This window comes from Xenopus laevis, chromosome 9_10L, assembly GCF_017654675.1.
Source record: "Xenopus laevis strain J_2021 chromosome 9_10L, Xenopus_laevis_v10.1, whole genome shotgun sequence".
NCBI classification, from domain to species: Eukaryota; Metazoa; Chordata; class Amphibia; order Anura; family Pipidae; genus Xenopus; species Xenopus laevis.
Window position 1 is genome coordinate 9,375,271 of NC_054387.1, and position 20,606 is coordinate 9,395,876.

At 42.5% G+C, this 20,606-nt stretch overlaps 1 protein-coding gene across 10 annotated transcripts in view; it reads right to left on the reverse strand.

Annotated features, from left to right (window-relative positions):
- zmynd8.L (zinc finger, MYND-type containing 8 L homeolog) overlaps nucleotides 1-20,606 on the reverse strand; it is a 73,755-nt gene that overhangs the window by 21,644 nt on the left and 31,505 nt on the right. For all 10 annotated transcript variants that reach the window (XM_041577126.1, XM_041577125.1, XM_041577127.1 and 7 more), the window contains 6 exons: nucleotides 13,903-14,051; nucleotides 7,330-7,548; nucleotides 3,733-3,846; nucleotides 2,566-2,658; nucleotides 1,415-1,502; nucleotides 260-315 (listed from right to left, as the gene is read on the reverse strand). In XM_041577126.1, the coding sequence (XP_041433060.1) occupies nucleotides 260-315; nucleotides 1,415-1,502; nucleotides 2,566-2,658; nucleotides 3,733-3,846; nucleotides 7,330-7,548; nucleotides 13,903-14,051 (719 nt within the window). The remainder of the gene's footprint in view (nucleotides 1-259; nucleotides 316-1,414; nucleotides 1,503-2,565; nucleotides 2,659-3,732; nucleotides 3,847-7,329; nucleotides 7,549-13,902; nucleotides 14,052-20,606) is intronic.

Consider the following 20,606-nt stretch of genomic DNA (forward strand, 5'->3'; position numbering starts at 1 on the left):
TAGTGTTCTGTATGTGCTGCAGCATACACGTCAATTCAAATTTGAAGCCGTATGCAAATTAGCCTTCGCTATCGCTACTTCGCTTAGCCTGACGAATTAACGCTAGCGCAACTTCGCTACCTTTCGCCTCCTGAGCGCAACTTCGGATTTTAGTGAATTAGCGACGGCCTGGCAAATAATCGCCAGGTAAAGTGCGGCGAAGGCGGCGCTAGCGCAACTCTGCAGGTTAGTGAATTTGCCCCGTGGAGTGAAAGCTTACCTCGTGCTCACAAATCTTGATTATAACTTTTGCTGTTTGTGTCAGCTTGTGATTGCCTAACAAAAGAAAACACAAAGAAATATGGTCACAACCAATGAAAGGAAGAGGCAAGTATCACCTGGTATAAGCGCTTGTCCGTGCAAAGTCTGCATTAAGGTGACCATAGATGGAACAATTACGATCTTTCCTGGAAAAGATGTTTCCAGGAAAGATCATTCGTTTCAATACACAAGTGTAAAGCTGAATCGTCAGATATACAATTAGAAACAATCTACCTGTATCTGACCATTCAGCACTAACAATGGCCGATGCCTCAAAGGAGCTCGATTTTTCCGGGCAGCCCAATCGAGTCTTCTGCCGATATCAGTTGCCTCATCTCCCACCATACACACACCGAATAACTTACGAAACCTTTCCTGTATGGGGCGCCGTCTAGTTTTTAGTGATGCACTGAATACAAGATTGGGTTCGGGATTTGGCCAGGATTCAGCCTTTTTCAGCAGGATTCGGATTTGGCCGAATCCTTGTGCCTGCATATGTAAATTAGGTGTGGGTAGGGAAATCACGTGACTTTTCGTCACAAAAGAAGAATTATTTCCACTTTATCCTTTCCTGCCCATAATGCAAATTAGGATTCGGTTCGGTATTCGGCCGAATCTTTCACCAAGGATTCAGGGATTCAGCTGAATCCCAAATAGTCGATTCGGTGCATCCCTAATACCGTAGATTTCTTAAAACACTCTGTGCCCAGAAAGCCAAAGTTGACCTTGCCCTTAGACACAGCCTATGAGCTTGCAACTTGGTTTGGCTGGTACGGCTCTAGTCTCTACCCCCTCCGTTCAGGGAACAGCACCTGACCCACCTAACTGAATTCTGAAGCTGGTCATAAATGACTTGAGCATCAATTCAGGCTGATTGGATTGTTTGCCGGTCCTTGCCCAACTGGATTTCCAAACATGGAAATGGCAGACCCCATACATGGGCCAATAAGCGATATCCTTTATGTTTGCGACGTACAGGGGTTTATATATAGAGAACATAATCTCTCCAGTTGCTGGGGACTTTGGAATTATAAGGACCAAAAGAAGCAGTTTCAATATGTTTTCACTTTCACTTCCATGACAGTCACATCATGAATAAGTACAAAGTACTCACCACCATTGTAAATAATGCAGTTGTGTAAAATCCATTTGGCTTCGGCCAAAAATGCTTCCGTGCAACCGTACATTTTCTTCTTTACATTCTGTGCATGAGAAACAATAAAATGTATCAGCAGCAAAGCAACCCATAACCACGTCTTTATAATATCATTCTTTGTTGCTTTAGGCTGGCTGGTAACCTTCAGTATTACCTCCCATAGCCCTTCTATTGTGTTGTAATTCACTTTAGAAGCCATCAGAATGTGCCAGGGCTTACGCATGGTTTCTAGTACAACAAGGTTAGCAATGGTATACTATACTTTAAACACAATATAAGCATAGTGTATTAAAGGGATACTGTCATGGGAAAAAAAATTTTTTCAAAATGAATCAGTTAATAGTGTTGCTCCAGCAGAATTCTGCACTGAAATCCATTTCTCAAAAGAGCAAACAGATTTTTTTATATTCAATTTTGAAATCTGACATGGGGCTAGACATTTTGTCAATTTCCCAGCTGCCCCAAGTCATGTGACTTGTGCTCTGATAAACTTCAAGCACTCTTTACTGCTGTACTGCAAGTTGGAGTGATATCACCCTCCTCCCTTTCATCAGCAGCAGCCAAACAAAAGAACAATGGGAAAGTAACCAGATAACAGCTCCCTAACACAAGATAACAGCTGCCTGGTAGATCTAAGAACAACACTCAATAGTAAAAACCCATGTCCCACTGAGACACATTCAGTTACATTGAGAAGGAAAAACAGCAGCCTGCCAGAAAGCATTTCTCTCCTGAATGCAGGCACAAGTCACATGACTAGGGGCAGCTGGGAAATTGACAAAATGTCTAGCCCCATGTCAGATTTCATAATTGAATATAAAAAAAATCTGTTTGCTCTTTTGAGAAATGGATTTCAGTGCAGAATTCTGCTGGAGCAGCACTATTAACTGATTCATTTTGAAAATTTTTTTTTTTCCCATGACAGTATCCCTTTAATAATAATCCAGAATGGTGCTACTATGCAGCAGGAATCAGACCGCAGGGTTGCCTGTGTGCGGCACCATTACTGTCATGGTCCACAGAGGAAACGCAGTTGACTAATTTGAAATTATTGAATTACCAACATGTGACATTCTCAAACAGAAGAGGGCATGCGATGTGCTATTTACCTTTTCTAAGGTACTAAGATCCATAGGATTAAATATATATTCTGCATAATCAGGGTGTTGCTCCAAAGATACCGGCTTCTGGAACGGCTCTGTCTGTGGAATTTAAAGAAATGTACATTATTCATGGCTCTAGCAGCAAATGCTGTGTGTTTACATACCCATTCTAAGGGCCCTTCCCAAAATTGAAAAATGTCTAAAGGTGGCCATACATGGAGAGATCCGCTCGTTTGGCGATGTCGCCAAACAAGCGGATCTCCCTCCGATATGCCCACCTTGAGGTGGGCAATATCGGCTGATCCGATCGTGGGCCCTAGGGCCCAACGATCGGATCCTAACGATGCCCAAACGGGCGGTCGGATCGCGGGACCGCATCAATGAATAGATGCGGCCGCGATCCGACGGGATTTTGTGTCCCATCCGATCGAGATCTGGCCGACTTTCGGCCAGATCTCGATCGGTGAAGCCCGTCGGGGGGCCCCATACAAGGGCCAATAAGATGCTGACACGGTCTGTCGGCAGCTTTTATCGGCCCGTGTATGGCCACCTTGAGGCACAGAGGAATGGAGAAGCGCCCAATCATGGCCATTCTCCACCGGCTGAATAATGCCAGTGTAGAGTAAACCAGGCCCGGACTTGCAAACTGTCGGCAAATGTCAGAGGGGCTGCTGTAAGATGCCATAGACACTTAGGGGTAGATTTATTAAGGGTTGAATTGAAAATCCGAAAGTCTATATGGCACAGGTTAAATAGTGGATAACAGATAACACCATTATGTTGTACAGAGCTTATCTGCTGTGTAACCTGAGCCTTTTCTCCTTTGAATGGCTGCCCCCATGGCTACACAGCAGCTTATTTATATAAACAATAGTAGTGATTCTGAAGCAAACCTTATCCAGCACAAACGGAATCCACCATTTATCACATGGATCAGTTAGCCCTATGACACAAGTGGTGTTTTGATCACCATATTCATATTTTCATTGGCCAAGAAGAGACAACAGTGTCATTACTTCTCTGTCTTGTTTTCTCCGTGTTCAACTAATTTCGGAGCTGATGCACTAATGCCCTGTACACCACATACATTTTTATTCAGGCAGACGACATACTATCCACGTACAATGAAGGCCACCGCAACAAGACAATAGGGTACTCAGCACCCAGACCTACCCCCGGCTGCTTCATCTTCTGTAGTGCAAATTTAAGCAGATAAGACAGCTGTTCGATGGTCAGCATTGTCATTGCTTTGCTCTGCGTCTCTATGCATTCTGCAACTGTGATTTTCTAAGGAGACAAAAGAAAGGGAAAAATACATGTGTAAATAAACACAGATGTCTGGGTGGGGGTGCAAAAGCATATTTGGGACACATCTAACTGGCTATACACAAAGAGATCAGCTCGTCTGGCGACATCGTCAAACAAGCGGATCTTTCGCCGATATGCTCACCAACGGCAGGGCTATATCTGGGTAATCCGAGCATTCGGCCCTAGGCCTGAACAATCGGATTACAACAAGGAGCAATGGGCTAAGATGGGTCGGTTGCTGGAAAAATTAAAATTTCCCGATCGATATCGTGGCCAGATATCGATCGGGAAGACTGGTCAGAAGCCCCCATACACGGGCAGATAAATTGTCAAAATGGTTTAAAGGACTGATATCGGCAGCTTTATCTGCCTGTGTATGGCCACCTTAACACTAACATTGGGCCAGTAAAGCTGACCATAGACGTGCAGATTCTCGCCATATGCATGATCACACAATCTCCCGTCCTGCTTCAGATTAAATACAGTAGTAAAAGAACAAATCAATTATCCTATATACAAAAGAGGACTTATCCCCCTATCCCGTTGCACTGTAGAAAATTAGACACAATGTATTACAGTAAAAAGCAATATTTATTAATAACCATGCTAGTGAAACAAATTAAAACATATTTAAAAACCAACAGCGCTGCTGGAAACAAAAAACGGGGAATACCCTGATGTTAATTAGTGATCACTATTTTTCATACTGGTTGAAAAACCTTGCGTAGGTAAAGAAATGTGGTTGGAGCAGTAAAGGTGGTTTGGTAAAACGTATTAGGTGTGAACTCCCGGCAAAGACCACATTAAGGGCATGTATGCCAAAATGTCCCTTCTTCTCTGTATAAGAACTATGTCCCAAGCAGGGTAGGGGCTGGCTCCCCTTGCAAGTCCCTCAGCGGAAGCCCCTTGAGCCGAGGTTAAATGCAGGGTAAGTAAGGAGTTAGCTGTAGCAAACGCTGGATCCAATGTAGTAGCCAAAAGGCTATATATGCAGAACCCCAGTTCAGTATGCCAGCAAAAGGTTTCCTATACTTGCCCTTGTGTGGATATCGTCCGTGGTGTGGAACGCTCACAAATATCCGTCAGATCATCCCCGGGATAAAAACTGCATCCAATCCGCAAGGGAAAAACACCGCTTTGAGCCCAGCAGCGCCGAACTACTCGACAGCTGTTTCGCCACAACAGTGGCTTTGTCACAGTTGCTGGCGCAACTGTGGATGTCTGCTTATTTTTAACCCGGCGTTCTAATCAAAAGAACAAATCAGACGATGTTCCGGCCAAGGCACCAATCGTAGGAAAGTTATGTCACCGATTGATTTCAGAAAGACAATACACCGAGAGATATTATAGTTAGCTGACAGAAATCTTCTAACCTGTCTGATCAACTAAACGACCAATCGCCATGGTATGAAAAATGTCAGGATGATCCACAAATGGTCTAAAAATCGTACAAAACGGATTTTCATGTGTCTTTATCTTTGCGTCTATGGCCAGCTTAACCCATATCAATTAACCACAATAATTCATGGGACTCATGCTGGTGTCAGGTTTAACTTCTGTCGCTGACCTTCCCTGATGGTAATGTTACCAGCCTAATACAGCCCTCCAGTTATACCACTGCCTAATTCCCCAACCCAGTTGATGCATGCCTCTATACCAGGGGTCCCCAGCCTTTTTTACTCGTGAGCCACATTTAAATGTAAAAAAGAGTTGGAGAGCAACACAAACATGAAAATGTCCAAGGGAATGTCAAATAAGAACTGTGATTGGCTATTTGGTAGCCCCTATATAGACTGACAGCCTACAGGAGGCTTAGTTTGGCAGTACATCTATTTTTATACAACCAAAACTTGCCTCCAAGCCAGGAATTCAAAAATAAGCTCCTGCTTTGAGACCACTGGGAGCAACATCCAACGGGTTGGAGAGCAACATGTTACTCATGAGCTACTGGCTGGGGATCACTGCTCTATACCAATCTCTACATTACAGGAAGGGGTTGGACGTATGTATAAAAATCATAGGGGACTGGTAGATACAGTGCTGCCCCATATATTCAATCTGACCCAAGTCAGAGTGTGCACATAGACTGTGCCTCCATATTTCATAGCAAGTATCTAGCGGCAGTGTGAGGGCTTTAGAAAATTTGTTGGGGGCCGACATATTTCTAAATAGGCCACCCCTGCAAAGCTGCTACCCTAGACATGGACATGCAGGAGCCTATATAGAAAACACAGCCCTGAGCTGGTTTGGGTGCAGAAAAGGAACATCCACTATACACTATAAGGTCGCCAAACGAGCGGATCTTTCCCCGATATGGCCACCAACGGCAGGGCTATATTGGGTTAATCCGAACAATCAGATAACAACGAGGAGCAGTGGGCTCTGACGGGTCGATCGATGGAGAAATGAAACCTTCCCGATCAATATCGTGGCCAGATATCAATTGGGAAGACCCGTCGGAAGCCCCCATACACGGGCAGATAAACTGCTGCATTGGTCTAAAGGACTGATATTGGCAGCTTCAATCTGCCCGTGTATGGCCACCTTATTAGTCTCTGCCAATTGGTCTGGGACTCACAAAACAAGCACATTGTTTGAAGCACACATAAATTAGGTTGTGGGAAACACTAAGATATTAAACATTATTAAAGGTATTCGGTTGTGATTTTTAGGACGTATTTTTTATTTTTGAATTACACTGCAAATAATTAATTCTACAATATAAAATTTCATTCCTGAACCAGCAAGTGTATTTTTTTTAGTTGTAATATTGGTGTGTAGGTGCATCTCAGGTCATTTTGCCTGGTCATGTGCTTTCAGAAAGAGCCAGCACTTTAGGATGGAACTGCTTTCTGGCAGGCTGTTGTTTCTCCTACTCAATGTAACTGAATGTATCTCAGTGGGACCTGGATTTTACTACTGAGTGCTGTTCTTAGATCTACCAGGCAGCTGTTATCTTGTGTTAGGGAGCTGCTATCTGGTTACCTTCCCATTGTTCTGTTGTTAGGCTGCAGGGGGGGAAGGGAGTACAGGAGTAAAGAGTGACTGAAGTTTACCAGAGCAAAAGTCACATGACTGGGGCAGCTGGGAAACTGACAATATGTCTAGCCCCATGTCAGATTTCAAAATTAAATATAAAAAAAAAATATCTGTTTTCACTTTTGAGAAACGGATTTCAGTGCAGAATTCTGCTGGAGCAGCACTATTAACTGATGTGTTTTGGGAAAAAAATTTTTTTTTCCCATGACAGTATCCCTTTAAAAATAAGAAGATTTATCACAGCTCAGAAAATCAGGGCTGCCCAAGCTTAGGTAAAGGCATTGCGTTTCTGCTTTGTCTGAGCCTTTGTCTTTCTTCTGTTTCCTTAATAATCATTATGTTACATCCCCTTCAGCCCCCCGAAAATAAATGGTTTGGAGATGTGGCTGGAACATGCCGTGTGTGTGCCCTAAAACCCCTTACCTCGCACTCAGGGCAAAACCAATCGCCCTCAGGTTCAGCGGTCAGTTTCAGACACTTAGCATGGTAAACTCTTGGGCAGAGCTCACAGCACAGAACTTGACCTTCCCGATGACAAACCCAGCAGTAGAAATCGTTTCGGCCATCCTGCGGTACAACATCAACAGGGTCTGTTGTGAGTGGCTGCTTCATATAGTAAAACGGACCATGCCTTAGCTCTGACTGGAATGTAGGCAAGAGAGACAGATTGGGGGGTTTTAAAAACAGATGCGCCATAACAGAGAGCAACAACAAAACAAAGCAGAGAGCAAAGCAACACACTGAAATAAACAGGAATAAAATAATAATACAGACCACAGCAAAGCATGTGCAAAGAAACCCCGTGCTACTATTCCGAAATTAAAGGAAAACTAGAATTTTTATATAAAATGTGGCATCTTGTAGACAGGAGTCATCTAAGCAAGTAAAGCTCAGATAAATGTGGCCTAAAATTACAAAGAGGATAAAAGCTGTTGAATGCTAGCATCGGTGACATTTCGAAGGAATACGGAATCATTATGTGATTATTATTATGCTCAGGGTCTCTCCTGTGGTTGCTAGTGTGAGTGGGACTCTAGCAACCAGCTAACAGCTTGAAATGCGACTAGAAAGCTGCATCAAAGAGAGGTACAAGTATAGAACTCGGGACATGGGGTTTTCCGGACAACGGATCTTTCTGTAATTTGGATCTTCATACCTTAAGTCTACTAGAAAATTTACATAAACATTAAATAAACCCAGAGAAACAGGGGGGGATGAAAGGTGCGCTGGGGATACCTATAGAGGAAGGAAAAAACAGAGCCTATCTGGCGTAATATCCTCTGTGCACTTTGGCAGATATTGAATAGTCGGACCTACTCACATTCGTGGTATATTCATATGGCAAAAAGGAATCTGATCGCATGTGCCTTCAGTCTAGGGTTGGTTTGCGGCTAGCGTGTCTCGTCAGGTTTTGTCTGCCTGTTGAGTAAGGATGCCGGATAGTGTAGTACAGCTAACAGAAGGGTAATTAAGAGCTGGTAATGCGCTTACCTCGAGTACGTGTAAAAATGGCTTAATAGACCGCTATCTGGATCGCGGTCCTGGATCGCAATAGGATCGATCTCTGCGTGACACTTGCTGGGGTTTAGATCTGGTCGCGGTCCGGTATTCAAAACTGGCAGTGTTTCGATGTTTCCCGCAAATTACACTAGTCGGCGTTCTCCTCCACGAGGTCTTCACTCTCGCCTCGGGGTGTTGTCGGCTCTGTCCTCCACTACTCCACTGGGTGTTTAAGATTAAACGGGTTTGTCGCAAAATGAATATACGGCAGTATTTATTGCCTTTAAAGAATTTATTAAAGTAAAGTGTTTATAACACAGTGCAATGCCCAACGCGTTTCGTATATAACTATACTTCCTCAGGGGCTGATTTCCCGTCTGGCTTCACAGAGGTATTTTTATCCCTTCCGTGGGAGGTTCTCTTAATTAAAAATGCAAATCACATTTATTTAATCATGCCATAAAAAATGATTATATAATAATAGTAAAAAACAGTATAAAATATAACAGATTTAAAAAATTAATCTTTTAAGAAACATTTAATATCGATGTCAATGTTTAGACCTTTGGGGGTTAATGTCTTTAATTTATGGATCCAGTAAGTCTCTTCCTGTGATATTACTTTAGTCATGTCGCTCCCACGCCAATGGTTCTTTTTAAGCGATATTCCCATAAAAGTTAGTTGTGTGGGATCTGAATTGTGATGTGTTTTAAAGTGTGCAGGGACACTATGGGTAGTTATGCCTTTTTGTATGTTATTGACATGTTATGTTATTGACATCGATATTAAATGTTTCTTAAAAGATTAATTTTTTAAATCTGTTATATTTTATACTGTTTTTTACTATTATTATATAATCATTTTTTATGGCATGATTAAATAAATGTGATTTGCATTTTTAATTAAGAGAACCTCCCACGGAAGGGATAAAAATACCTCTGTGAAGCCAGACGGGAAATCAGCCCCTGAGGAAGTATAGTTATATACGAAACGCGTTGGGCATTGCACTGTGTTATAAACACTTTACTTTAATAAATTCTTTAAAGGCAATAAATACTGCCGTATATTCATTTTGCGACAAACCCGTTTAATCTTAAACACCCAGTGGAGTAGTGGAGGACAGAGCCGACAACACCCCGAGGCGAGAGTGAAGACCTCGTGGAGGAGAACGCCGACTAGTGTAATTTGCGGGAAACATCGAAACACTGCCAGTTTTGAATACCGGACCGCGACCAGATCTAAACCCCAGCAAGTGTCACGCAGAGATCGATCCTATTGCGATCCAGGACCGCGATCCAGATAGCGGTCTATTAAGCCATTTTTACACGTACTCGAGGTAAGCGCATTACCAGCTCTTAATTACCCTTCTGTTAGCTGTACTACACTATCCGGCATCCTTACTCAACAGGCAGACAAAACCTGACGAGACACGCTAGCCGCAAACCAACCCTAGACTGAAGGCACATGCGATCAGATTCCTTTTTGCCATATGAATATACCACGAATGTGAGTAGGTCCGACTATTCAATATCTGCCAAAGTGCACAGAGGATATTACGCCAGATAGGCTCTGTTTTTTCCTTCCTCTATAGGTATCCCCAGCGCACCTTTCATCCCCCCCTGTTTCTCTTCGAATTGTTTGTGGACGAGTGGATCCATAGATTGAAATTTGGTGCAGCTTCCTTTCCCACGTTCTGGACAGAGCGCAGTCTTCACCCCATTGACCATTAAATAAACCCAATAGGCTGGTTTTGCCTCCAATAAGGATTAATTATATTTTAGTTGGGATCAAGTACAAGCGACTGTTTTATTATTACACAGAAAAAGGAAATCAGTTTTGAATATTTGGATTATTTAGATAAAATGGAGTTTATGGGAGATGGTCATTCCGTAATTCGGAGCTTTCTGGATAATGGGTTTCTGGATAACGGCTCCCATACCTGTAACGTGAAAGTGTTCCCGATACATTTCTATCCTAAAGCAAGTGAAAAAATACTAAATAATTGGACCCTTATAAGTCCAGTAAGTCAAACTTTCTAGAGCCAGTAGCTGGTGACTTGGCTGGTAACAAAGGAATGTGTTTTGCTTGCAGACTGCCCCTAAAGCAGGTTATTGCTTGAGGTTCATTGCAAATGACCAATAGCCACAAAGCAACATCACACTAAGGGTTTAAGCACAAGGGCAGATTCGGGGCGACTAATCGCCTCTTCTTCGGGGCGCTTCGATTTCCAAAGTTGCCAAAAGTTTCCTTGTGCGGCAACTTCGGAAATCGAAGCACCGCGAGTGCATTGCCGCAGGCATTTTTTCATTTTAGCAGGTGGAAGCCAGTTTGGGGAGATTGTCGCCCCAAAGAAGAGGCGATTAGTTGCCACCATGACAATCTCCCCGAATCTGCCTGTGTGCTTAAACACTAAGTGGGACATTCAGTAAGATTCGTAGTTGCGCTGGCGTCCTCTTCACAGCACTTCGCCAGGAGTATTTTCGCCAGCTCTCCGCAAATTCACTAAAATCCGAAGTTGCGCTCAGGGGTAGTGTAAGGTTGCGAAGTTGCGCTAGCGTTCATTCGCCAAGCAAAGCGAATGATTAATTTGCATATGGCGCCAAATTCAAATTTCAATGGAAGTATTCGTAGCAGCACTACACAAGCCTGGGAAACCTTCAAAACATTAAATAAAATTTTTATTTTGCCCTACACATGTGCCCACTGTATAGTTGAGGTGCCATGAGTTAGGAAATGTAGGGGGGAAGGAGGGGAGCCCCAAAATTTTTTTCGATCTCTTTCAGCCTATCACCCATAATAAAGAAAAAACGCCAGCGTTTCTTGGGACTTAGAAAAATTTTTCACTTTTTTTGAAGCAATCCCTATCTACTCTATTGCGCTTCGCTTGGTCTGAGGTGGCGAAGGAAGTCTGGCGTAAAAGACATCGTTCACAATCATTCGCGCGTTAGCGAATTTGCGTAGTTACGTACGTTGGGCAAATTCGCCAGGGGTAAGGGTGCGAAGTAACACTAGCGAATTTACGCCAACGTTCATTAGTGAATCTGCGAATTAACGCAAATGCCCAACGCTAGCGAATTCACGCTAGCGTTAGGCGCTTCGGCGTTTAGTGAATTTGCCCCTAAGAGGTTGCGTTGTTATTTACTTGTAATGTTGTTTTATTCCATACACAGGGGTAGTGTAACTCCTATGGCATCACAGCACACAACAGAGGTGATTTATACTTATTTCATTATTATATCATGATTTCTGCATTGATATGAAATGCGGCTTGCCCAGGAGAGGCAAACGAGCATCACAAAACCAAGCAGGAAAAATGACTACAATCAGGGACTCCCCGATTTGAATTGCAGGGGAAATGAAAATAATCGGAACTGGAAATTAAATGCAAAGCATGAAATGCACATGGATTGTAAAGCAAACTCACGCAGCATGGTGAACCGAATATTTGCTATTACTCCTATTAAGATATAATGGAATTCCTATGCACTTGTTTGGGTTTTATGGGAGCGAAAGAAACCCTGCTCGGTCACAAAGGTTCCTACAACCCACTTTTAACTCATGAAATGTTTGTAAAAATATTGTATACCTTGAAACAATTCAAGCAAAACCATCCGTATTCGTTGATTATACCTTATATTGATAGTGATATATAATAAAATACAAGAACATTCCTTTTCTGTACATATGAAAGATGGCATATTGTATATATTACAGGTACGGGACCTGTTAACCAGAATGCTCTGGTCTTGGGGTTTTCCGGATAAGGGGGTCTTTCCGTAATTTGGATCTTCATACCTTAACATCAATTTTTTTTTTCTAAAATTCGTTAGTATACATCGAAAAAAAACACAAAGACAAATTAAACTTTGAAATCGCTAAGGGGCCCATTTACTTAGCTCGAGTGAAGGAACAGAGGGAAAAAACTTCGAATTTCAAATGTTTTTTTTGGCTACTTCGACCATCGAATGGGCTACCTCTACCTTCGACTTCGAACGATTTGAACTAAAAATCTTTCAACTATTCAACCGTTCGATAGTCGAAGTACTGTCTCTTTAAAAAATACTTCGACCCCCTAGTTCGCCACCTACCGAGGCCAATAGAAGGTCCCCATAGGCTTCCTAACAATTTTCTCATCGAAGGAAAATCCTTCGATCGATGGATTAAAATCGTTCGATTCGAAGGAATAGGAACGATTATTCCTTCGATCGTTCGATCGTAGGAATAGCGCTAAATCCTTCGACTTCGATATTCGAAGTCAAAGGATTTCAATTCGGAAGTCGAATATCGAGGGTTAATTAACTCTCGATATTCGACCATAAGTAAATTTGCCCCTAAGTCTTTATTAAGAAATAAAGGAGAAAAAGCGGAGTTTCTGGAAGTTATTTCTTTTATTAAAGACTTAGCGATTTCAAAGTTTAATTTGTCTTTGTGGGTTTTATTTAGTTGTATACTAATGAATTATTTTTAAAAAACTGATGTTACTGGTCCTTTAAGTCTACTAGAAAATCATGCACGTTAAAATTAAATAGGGATGCACCAAATCCACTTTTTTGGAGTCGGCCGAACCCCTCGAATCCTTCGTGAAAGATTCGGCCGAATACTGAACCGAAATTTGCATATGCAAATTAGCGAGGGGGAGGGGAAAATAGTGTCGCAAAAATTATTTTTACTTCCATATTTTGTGACGAAAAGTCACATGATTTTAAGTATTCGGTTCGGCCAGGCACAAGGATTCGGCCAAATCCTGCTGAAAATGGCCGAATCCTGCCTGAATACCGAACCGAATCCTGTATTCGGTGCATCCCTAAAATTAAATAAACCCAATAGGCTGGTTTTCAATAAGGATTAATTATATCTTAGTTGGGATCAAGTACAAGCTAGTGTTTTATTATTACACTGAAAAAGGAAATTATATTTAAATATTTGTATTATTTGGATAAAATGCAGTCTGCGAGAGACTGCCTTTCTGTAAATCGGTGCTTTCTGGATAACGGATCCCATACCTGAATCGGCTATTGATAAGACATAATGAATTCTGCATGTGTGGTGAGAAAAAAGAGCAACTCTGACAGATATAAAGATACGCCTAAACGGCACCATACAATATACTCAATAAATGTGTTCCACAAATATTCAATGATATGTATCAGTGCACTCTCTCAGTCTAACTTTGTTTTTACAAGAGGTTCATGCTGTTTAGCAGTTGGCTGGGCATTTAAGTCTCCTGGTGCAACCAACTGCTCCTGCTGTCTGTCTGGGACTCACAGTATGAGTGAACTCAGCAGGGAAGAAATAAAACTGTTAGGTTGGAGAAGTTCACTCATATAATATGAAATCTCTGAACAAATGAATGCGACAGATTTATAAACTGCAACAACGGTTCTTAGTAATTGAGCAGAATCTGGAATCACTTGTTGCCAACTGTGAAAAAGCAGCATGGCAGCTCTCGTGAGGTCATTCTTGTAGTTGGAGTGCCAGCAGGCAACGCCCAATTACCTGTTCTTTGTTATTACTGTTGATTACGCCAGGTTTCTTTTTCTTTTTGCTCGGGCTTGTTGAGGAATCTTGAGGGGAATGGCCATTGGAAGAGTGCTGGGGGCTGGGAAACCTCCGCTTTTGGCCGGGTCGTTCTGTGGAGCCAGGATCTAAAAGACATAAGAGATGCATATTATTACTGCTTACCATTGGAACCATTATCTACAGTATATTCAGATGCTTTGGGTTATGTAGTAAGCAAAATAATAAGGCAAGACATGGCAACCAATACAATTTTTGCTTTCACTTTTCGAACTGTGCGATTGAAGTGAAAGCTAACAGCTGATTGGTCGCTGTGATTTTGAACAACTGGTACAAATATCTGATCATGTTACTACTTAATACAAGGACAGAATCTCTTCCCAGAAGAACTTACAATTATTATCCTTTATTTATATATCACTGACCTTTACAGAAATTATACATCATTCAAATCAGTCTCCTGCCCCAGCGAGGTCCCTATCATAATCCAAGTCATATTTGCAGACTGGATAAGGCTGTGTTTTTAGATGCAGTATTGGAGGAATAATAGTTATAAAATATGGAGTTTCCAGGCAGGGCACAGCCACCCAAAAGTCCCTAAGTTCCTGCGGCCAAACCACACGCTATTTCTGGCTCGTGATTGTAAATCGAAAAATTCTGGCTGCAGTATTATCGTGACATTCTGTTTCTTTTTCATCTCTTCAGGTCAGGATACAAGTGAAAAAGATCTTTTAACCCCTGCCAGTTGGGAGTATAAAACTGGTGTTTTTTGCCTTTGGATTTTGGGATATTAGGACACCTGTCTGTCCTACATCTCATTCCTAAAATAAAGGGGATTCATTTGCAGTTTTCTTATAAACTGGTCCAATTGCCAATCTTAAGATGGCCATACATGCAAATATATAGTTGTATGAATCGAAGTTTCCGTGCCATGACGATCGGTCACTCAGACAGGTAAAAATTTTTATATCTGCTACCAATAAGAAATCTGCATGTATTGCCTATCTGACGAATTCAAAGGGTGACTGTCACTACTATTTGTCGGACTTAAAGAGATACTGTCATGGGAAAAAATGTTTTTTTCAAAACACATCAGTTAATAGTGCTGCTCCAGCAGAATTCTGCACTGAAATCCATTTCTCAAAAGAGCAAACAGATTTTTTTATATTCCATTTTGAAATCTGACATGGGGCTAGACATATTGTCAATTTCCCAGCTGCCCCAAGTCATGTGACTTGTGCTCTGATAAACTTCAATCACTCTTTACTGCTGTACTGCAAGTTGGAGTGATATCACCCCCCTCCCTTTCCCCCCCCAGCAGCCTAACAACAGAACAATGGGAAGGTAACCAGATAACAGCTCCCTAACACAAGATAACAGCTGCCTGGTAGATCTAAGAACAACACTCAATAGTAAAAACCCATGTCCCACTGAGACACATTCAGTTACATTGAGAAGGAAAAACAGCAGCCTGCCAGAAAGCATCTCTCCTAAAGTGCAGGCACAAGTCACATGACCAGGGGCAGCTGGGAAATTGACAATATGTCTAGCCCCATGTCAGATTTCAAAATTGAATATAAAAAAATCTGTTTGCTCTTTTGAGAAATGGATTTCAGAGCAGAATTCTGCTGGAGTAGCACTATTAACTGGTGCGTTATGAAAAAAACACGTTTTCCATGACAGTATCCCTTTAATTTCATATGATTGCTGTCTGTGATATTAATGACCAGAACATCGTCTGATTTGTTCTCTAACTACTTCATTTAATGTGACTATTTAGTGGTAGGTCGGGGGATTTCAATGTCCAATCGTTCGTCGGGCATAAAGATTTATCTCCACATCTCTGGCCAGCTTTAGCGGTAGGCCGGAAGATTGGGACATACAATCATTCGTTGGATACAAAAATAAAATCTTCTCGTCTATAGCCAGTTTAGGCAGGAGTTTTCCCCTTCTCTGAAACAAATTGGAAAGATTGCAGATGGGCTTTTTTGACTTCCTTTGGATTAACTGGCAGTTAGGCAGGTTTTATTTAAAGAGAAAGAGTTGGACTCGATGGGCTAATGCCAGACGTTGAGGATCTTAAAGAAACAGCTCGGGTGGAGGCAGCTGTGGCCGATTTTGGCAACAAAATATGAGAGTTTGCATTTTGGAGCTGTGTCTGCCTGCACCCGCGCTGAGGTAATGTATTCGAGTGCAGGCACATTGAATAGGAGAGACAGCAGATGAGAGGATTATCAGCCTGTGTTCCTCCATGGGGCGAGATCAGAAATGCCTGCCACTATCCTTAGGGCAGAGACACATGGGCAGATTCGGGGAGATTAGTCGCCCGGCAACAAATCTCCTCTTCTTCGGAGCGATTAATCTCCCCGAACTGCCTTCCCCTCGGCTAGAATGAAAATCGCTGGTGGGATGGCACTCAAGAGCGCTTTGTTTTCCGAAGTCGCTCGAAGTTAACACGTGAGGCAACTTCGGGCGACTTCAGAAAACGAAGCGCTCAGAGTGCCAACCCACCGGCGATTTTCATTCTAGCCAACAGGTAGGCAGTTGGATTAGTCGCCCCGAAGAAGAGGAGTTTTGTCGTCGGGCGACTAATCTCCCTGAATCTGACCGTGTGTCTCTGCCCTTAAGGTGGCCATACACGGATAGATCCGCTCGTTTGGCGATGTCGCCAAACGAGCGGATCTCCCTCCGATATGCCCACCTTGAGGTGGGCAATATCGGGCTGATCCGATCATGGGCCCTAGGGCCCAACGATCGGATCCTTCACGTTCGCAAACGGGCGGTCGGATCGCGGGACCGCATCAACGAACAGATGCGGCGGCGATCCGACGGGATTTTTAACCCCATCCGATCGAGATCTGGCCGACTTTCGGCTAGATCTCGATCGGGGAAGCCCGTCGGGGGCCCCCATACACGGGCCAATAAGCTGCCGACTCGGTCTGTCGGCAGCTTTTATCGGCCCGTGTATGGCCACCTTTAGACAGTTCAGTATGAGGGTATAGATTATTCAGTTCCTTCTCTGAATATTTACATGAGTGTGAGCTGCCATGTTGTTTGCCACTAGTAATTCATCCTCCAGACCTTATAACGATCTATTTATGACAGCTGAGTCAGTCCATTGACAGAATCCTTCCTCCAAGACCAGCTAGACGTGGGGATAGCAAAACAGCTCATCTAGCAGGAATGTTCTTCCTTTGGGGCAGCCATTGTGTTGCAATGTAGCTCAGCGATGCCACATCTGAGTGTGGGGAAGGCTGCGTGATTATGGCTTATGCTCTGTGTGTAAGGGTAATACTCACAGACCAAAGGCCCCTATTGTAGTCACCGGCACACACATGTACAAGTCTCGACGGCTGGGTGTGGAGCTCACTTTGCAGCAGAGCAGTAAGGGATTATGTATGACTCAGCTAATGAGACTTTGCTTTATACAGTATTAGAGAACTCGGCTCACAAGCACCCGAAGCATTTGTCTTTTGTTATAAAGACTTTCTGAATATACAGTTATGTGCCAATCCATTTCACGTTTCCTGCTCCATTCTGCAATCGTAGACGGAAAGCAAAAATGTAATAGGTAAATAATGTGCAACTTGCAGATGTTTATTTGGCCAGTTATAACCAGAAATTGTGAAAAAAAAATGGATAGTAAACATTCTTTATCTCTATATTTCCACATATGCCATATAGCTTCCCATTTAGATATTAAATAAAGCAACCTGTTTGCCAAGAGCCTAATGCTGGAGGTATAAAGGCCGATATTAGCTTCTAACTTGGTCGAGCAAGGTTGGAAAACAAAGTAAAAAACATCGGGCCGTTGATTGCGGTTATAATAACATTTCCAGTTAGATACATGTATGGGATCTTTTATCCAGAATGCTCAGGACATGTGGTTTCCCAGGTAACAGATCTTGGATCTTCATACCTTAAGTCTACTAGAAAATCATGTAAACATTAAATAAACCCTAAATAGGCTGGTTTTGTGTCCAATTACAGAATCCACTATTTTAGGATTCAGCCGAATTCAGCTTCCAATAAGGATTAATTATATCTTAGTTGGGATCAAGTACAAGCTACGGTTTTATTATTGCACAGAAAAAGGAAATCACTTTTAAAAATTTGAATAAAATGGAGTCTATGGGAGATGGGCTTTCCGTAATTTGGAGCTTTCTGGATAACAGGTTTCCGGATGATGGATCCCATGCCTGTACCATAAATAGAGAGCATTAAAGGGGAAGGAAAGTCTAAAATAGAATAAGGCTAGAAATGCTGTATTTTGTATACTAAACATAAACATGAACTTACTGCACCACAAGCCTAATCAAACAAATGATTTATGCTTTCAAAGTTGGCCACAGGGGGTCACCATCTTGTAACTTTGTTATACATCTTTGCAAGACCAAGACTGTGCACATGCTCAGTGTGGTCTGGGCTGCTTAGGGATCGTCATAAATGATCAAAACAACACAAGTCAAATAATATCTGTCAGAAGCCGATACAGCAAGACTGATTAATAATCAGAATATACAGACTGCACTGGGTCCTGTGTTGTCATGTAATCTAATGAGGATTTTATCGTTTTTGTATTGTTTAATACAAACTTTCTCCAACTCTGCAGAACCAGCGGCTGCAGCAAAATAATCCTCCAAATAGAATCCCAGTTTATCTGTTTAAATCTGGCTCCATGATCTTTGTCCCTGCAGCTGGAGTTGGAAACAGTAAAGGGGATGTAAAGGCAAAAATAAAATCCAATACAAATCTCTACACAGTCGCCGACTGCTCTACAGGGAAACAAACAAAGCTGCTTGAGTTCTGCATGGCTGGGAAGTAAGGCGGGGGCTCCCCCTGCTGTTCAAGTATGATTGTTTCCCTGCAGAGCAGTTAGGGACCGTCTGACAATTCCTATCCACAGCAGTAAATGAAGGAAGAATTTCACTGCATACAGTCAGGTTTTTTATAAAAATGGTGCACATTTTTTAATTAAATTATAATGGAGATAGGTTTTTTTTTTCATTAAAGAAAGTAAAAATGGGATTTTATTTTTATGCCTTTACATGCCCTTTAAGATCACATTATAAGTTCCTTCTACTCCATTCATCTCATGAAAATTAGCTTTCTACATTGATTCGGCCTGCCAATAAGGAGATGTGTATGATAATGCAGTTGCAGTCTACTGCATATGCTCCCCGCGAGGCATGCCATTATCTTTTCCGCACGTTGCCTAGCAACAATTGAAACTAGCCTGTGTGTGACAGCGAGCATACAGCAACCATCACCCCCCCCCCCCAACAAGTTCAAAGGACTTCTCTATAGAAGGAGATATGCAGCAGAATACTATAGTGCATTAGTACATCTCAGTACAATTAGGCCACACGTGTATATGCTTCAATTGCAGTGGTCGGATCAAATCAGACAGCAAGGGGTAGTTTGATTCATGAATCCAAAAGTAATGGAAAACACAGCGTCTAGTAGCAGTAAGACTGGCAATGCAATGGGTGCCATGGGTTAAATGAATTTACATTACAGAATTCTGTGATTGCAAATATGTATGTAGTGGTTCTTGCTGTACAATTATAATCCATCCTGAGAAACTAATTGCTATTGTAGGCGGTGGCAGAGTAATTCACATCAGCATATGGACAGAACGCTGACTCTGGGCTAGGGTTACGTCTCTGTGTAATGAGATATATATCTTCTATGTTCTGCAGCTCCCATTAAGATTTCCCTGCTCCCTGGAACCATCTCTCCCTACTATACCTGCTATCCCACAGTCACACTCCCTTCCCAGAGACTATTATCCCACTGTTACTATAGGCACCATCTCTCCCTACTATACCTGCTATCCCACAGTCACACTCCCTTCCCAGAGACTATTATCCACTGTTACTATAGACACCATCTCTCCCTACTATACCTGCTATCCCACAGTCACACTCCCTTCCCAGAGACTTTTATCCACTGTTACTATAGGCACCATCTCTCCCTACTATACCTGCTATCCCACAGTCACACTCCCTTCCCAGAGACTATTATCCACTGTTACTATAGACACCATCTCTCCCTACTATACCTGCTATCCCACAGTCACACTCCCTTCCCAGAGACTATTATCCACTGTTACTATAGACACCATCTCTCCCTACTATACCTGCTATCCCACAGTCACACTCCCTTCCCAGAGACTATTATCCACTGTTATTATAGGCACCATCTCTCCCTACTATACCTGCTATCCCACAGTCACACTCCCTTCCCAGAGACTATTATCCACTGTTACTATAGGCACCATCTCTCCCTACTATACATGCTATCCCACAGTCACACTCCCTTCCCAGAGACTATTATCCACTGTTACTATAGGCACCATCTCTCCCTACTATACCTGCTATCCCACAGTCACACTCCCTTCCCAGAGACTATTATCCACTGTTACTATAGACACCATCTCTCCCTACTATACCTGCTATCCCACAGTCACACTCCCTTCCCAGAGACTATTATCCACTGTTACTATAGACACCATCTCTCCCTACTATACCTGCTATCCCACAGTCACACTCCCTTCCCAGAGACTATTATCCACTGTTACTATAGGCACCATCTCTCCCTACTATACCTGCTATCCCACAGTCACACTCCCTTCCCAGAGACTATTATCCCACTGTTACTATATACACCATCTCTCCCTA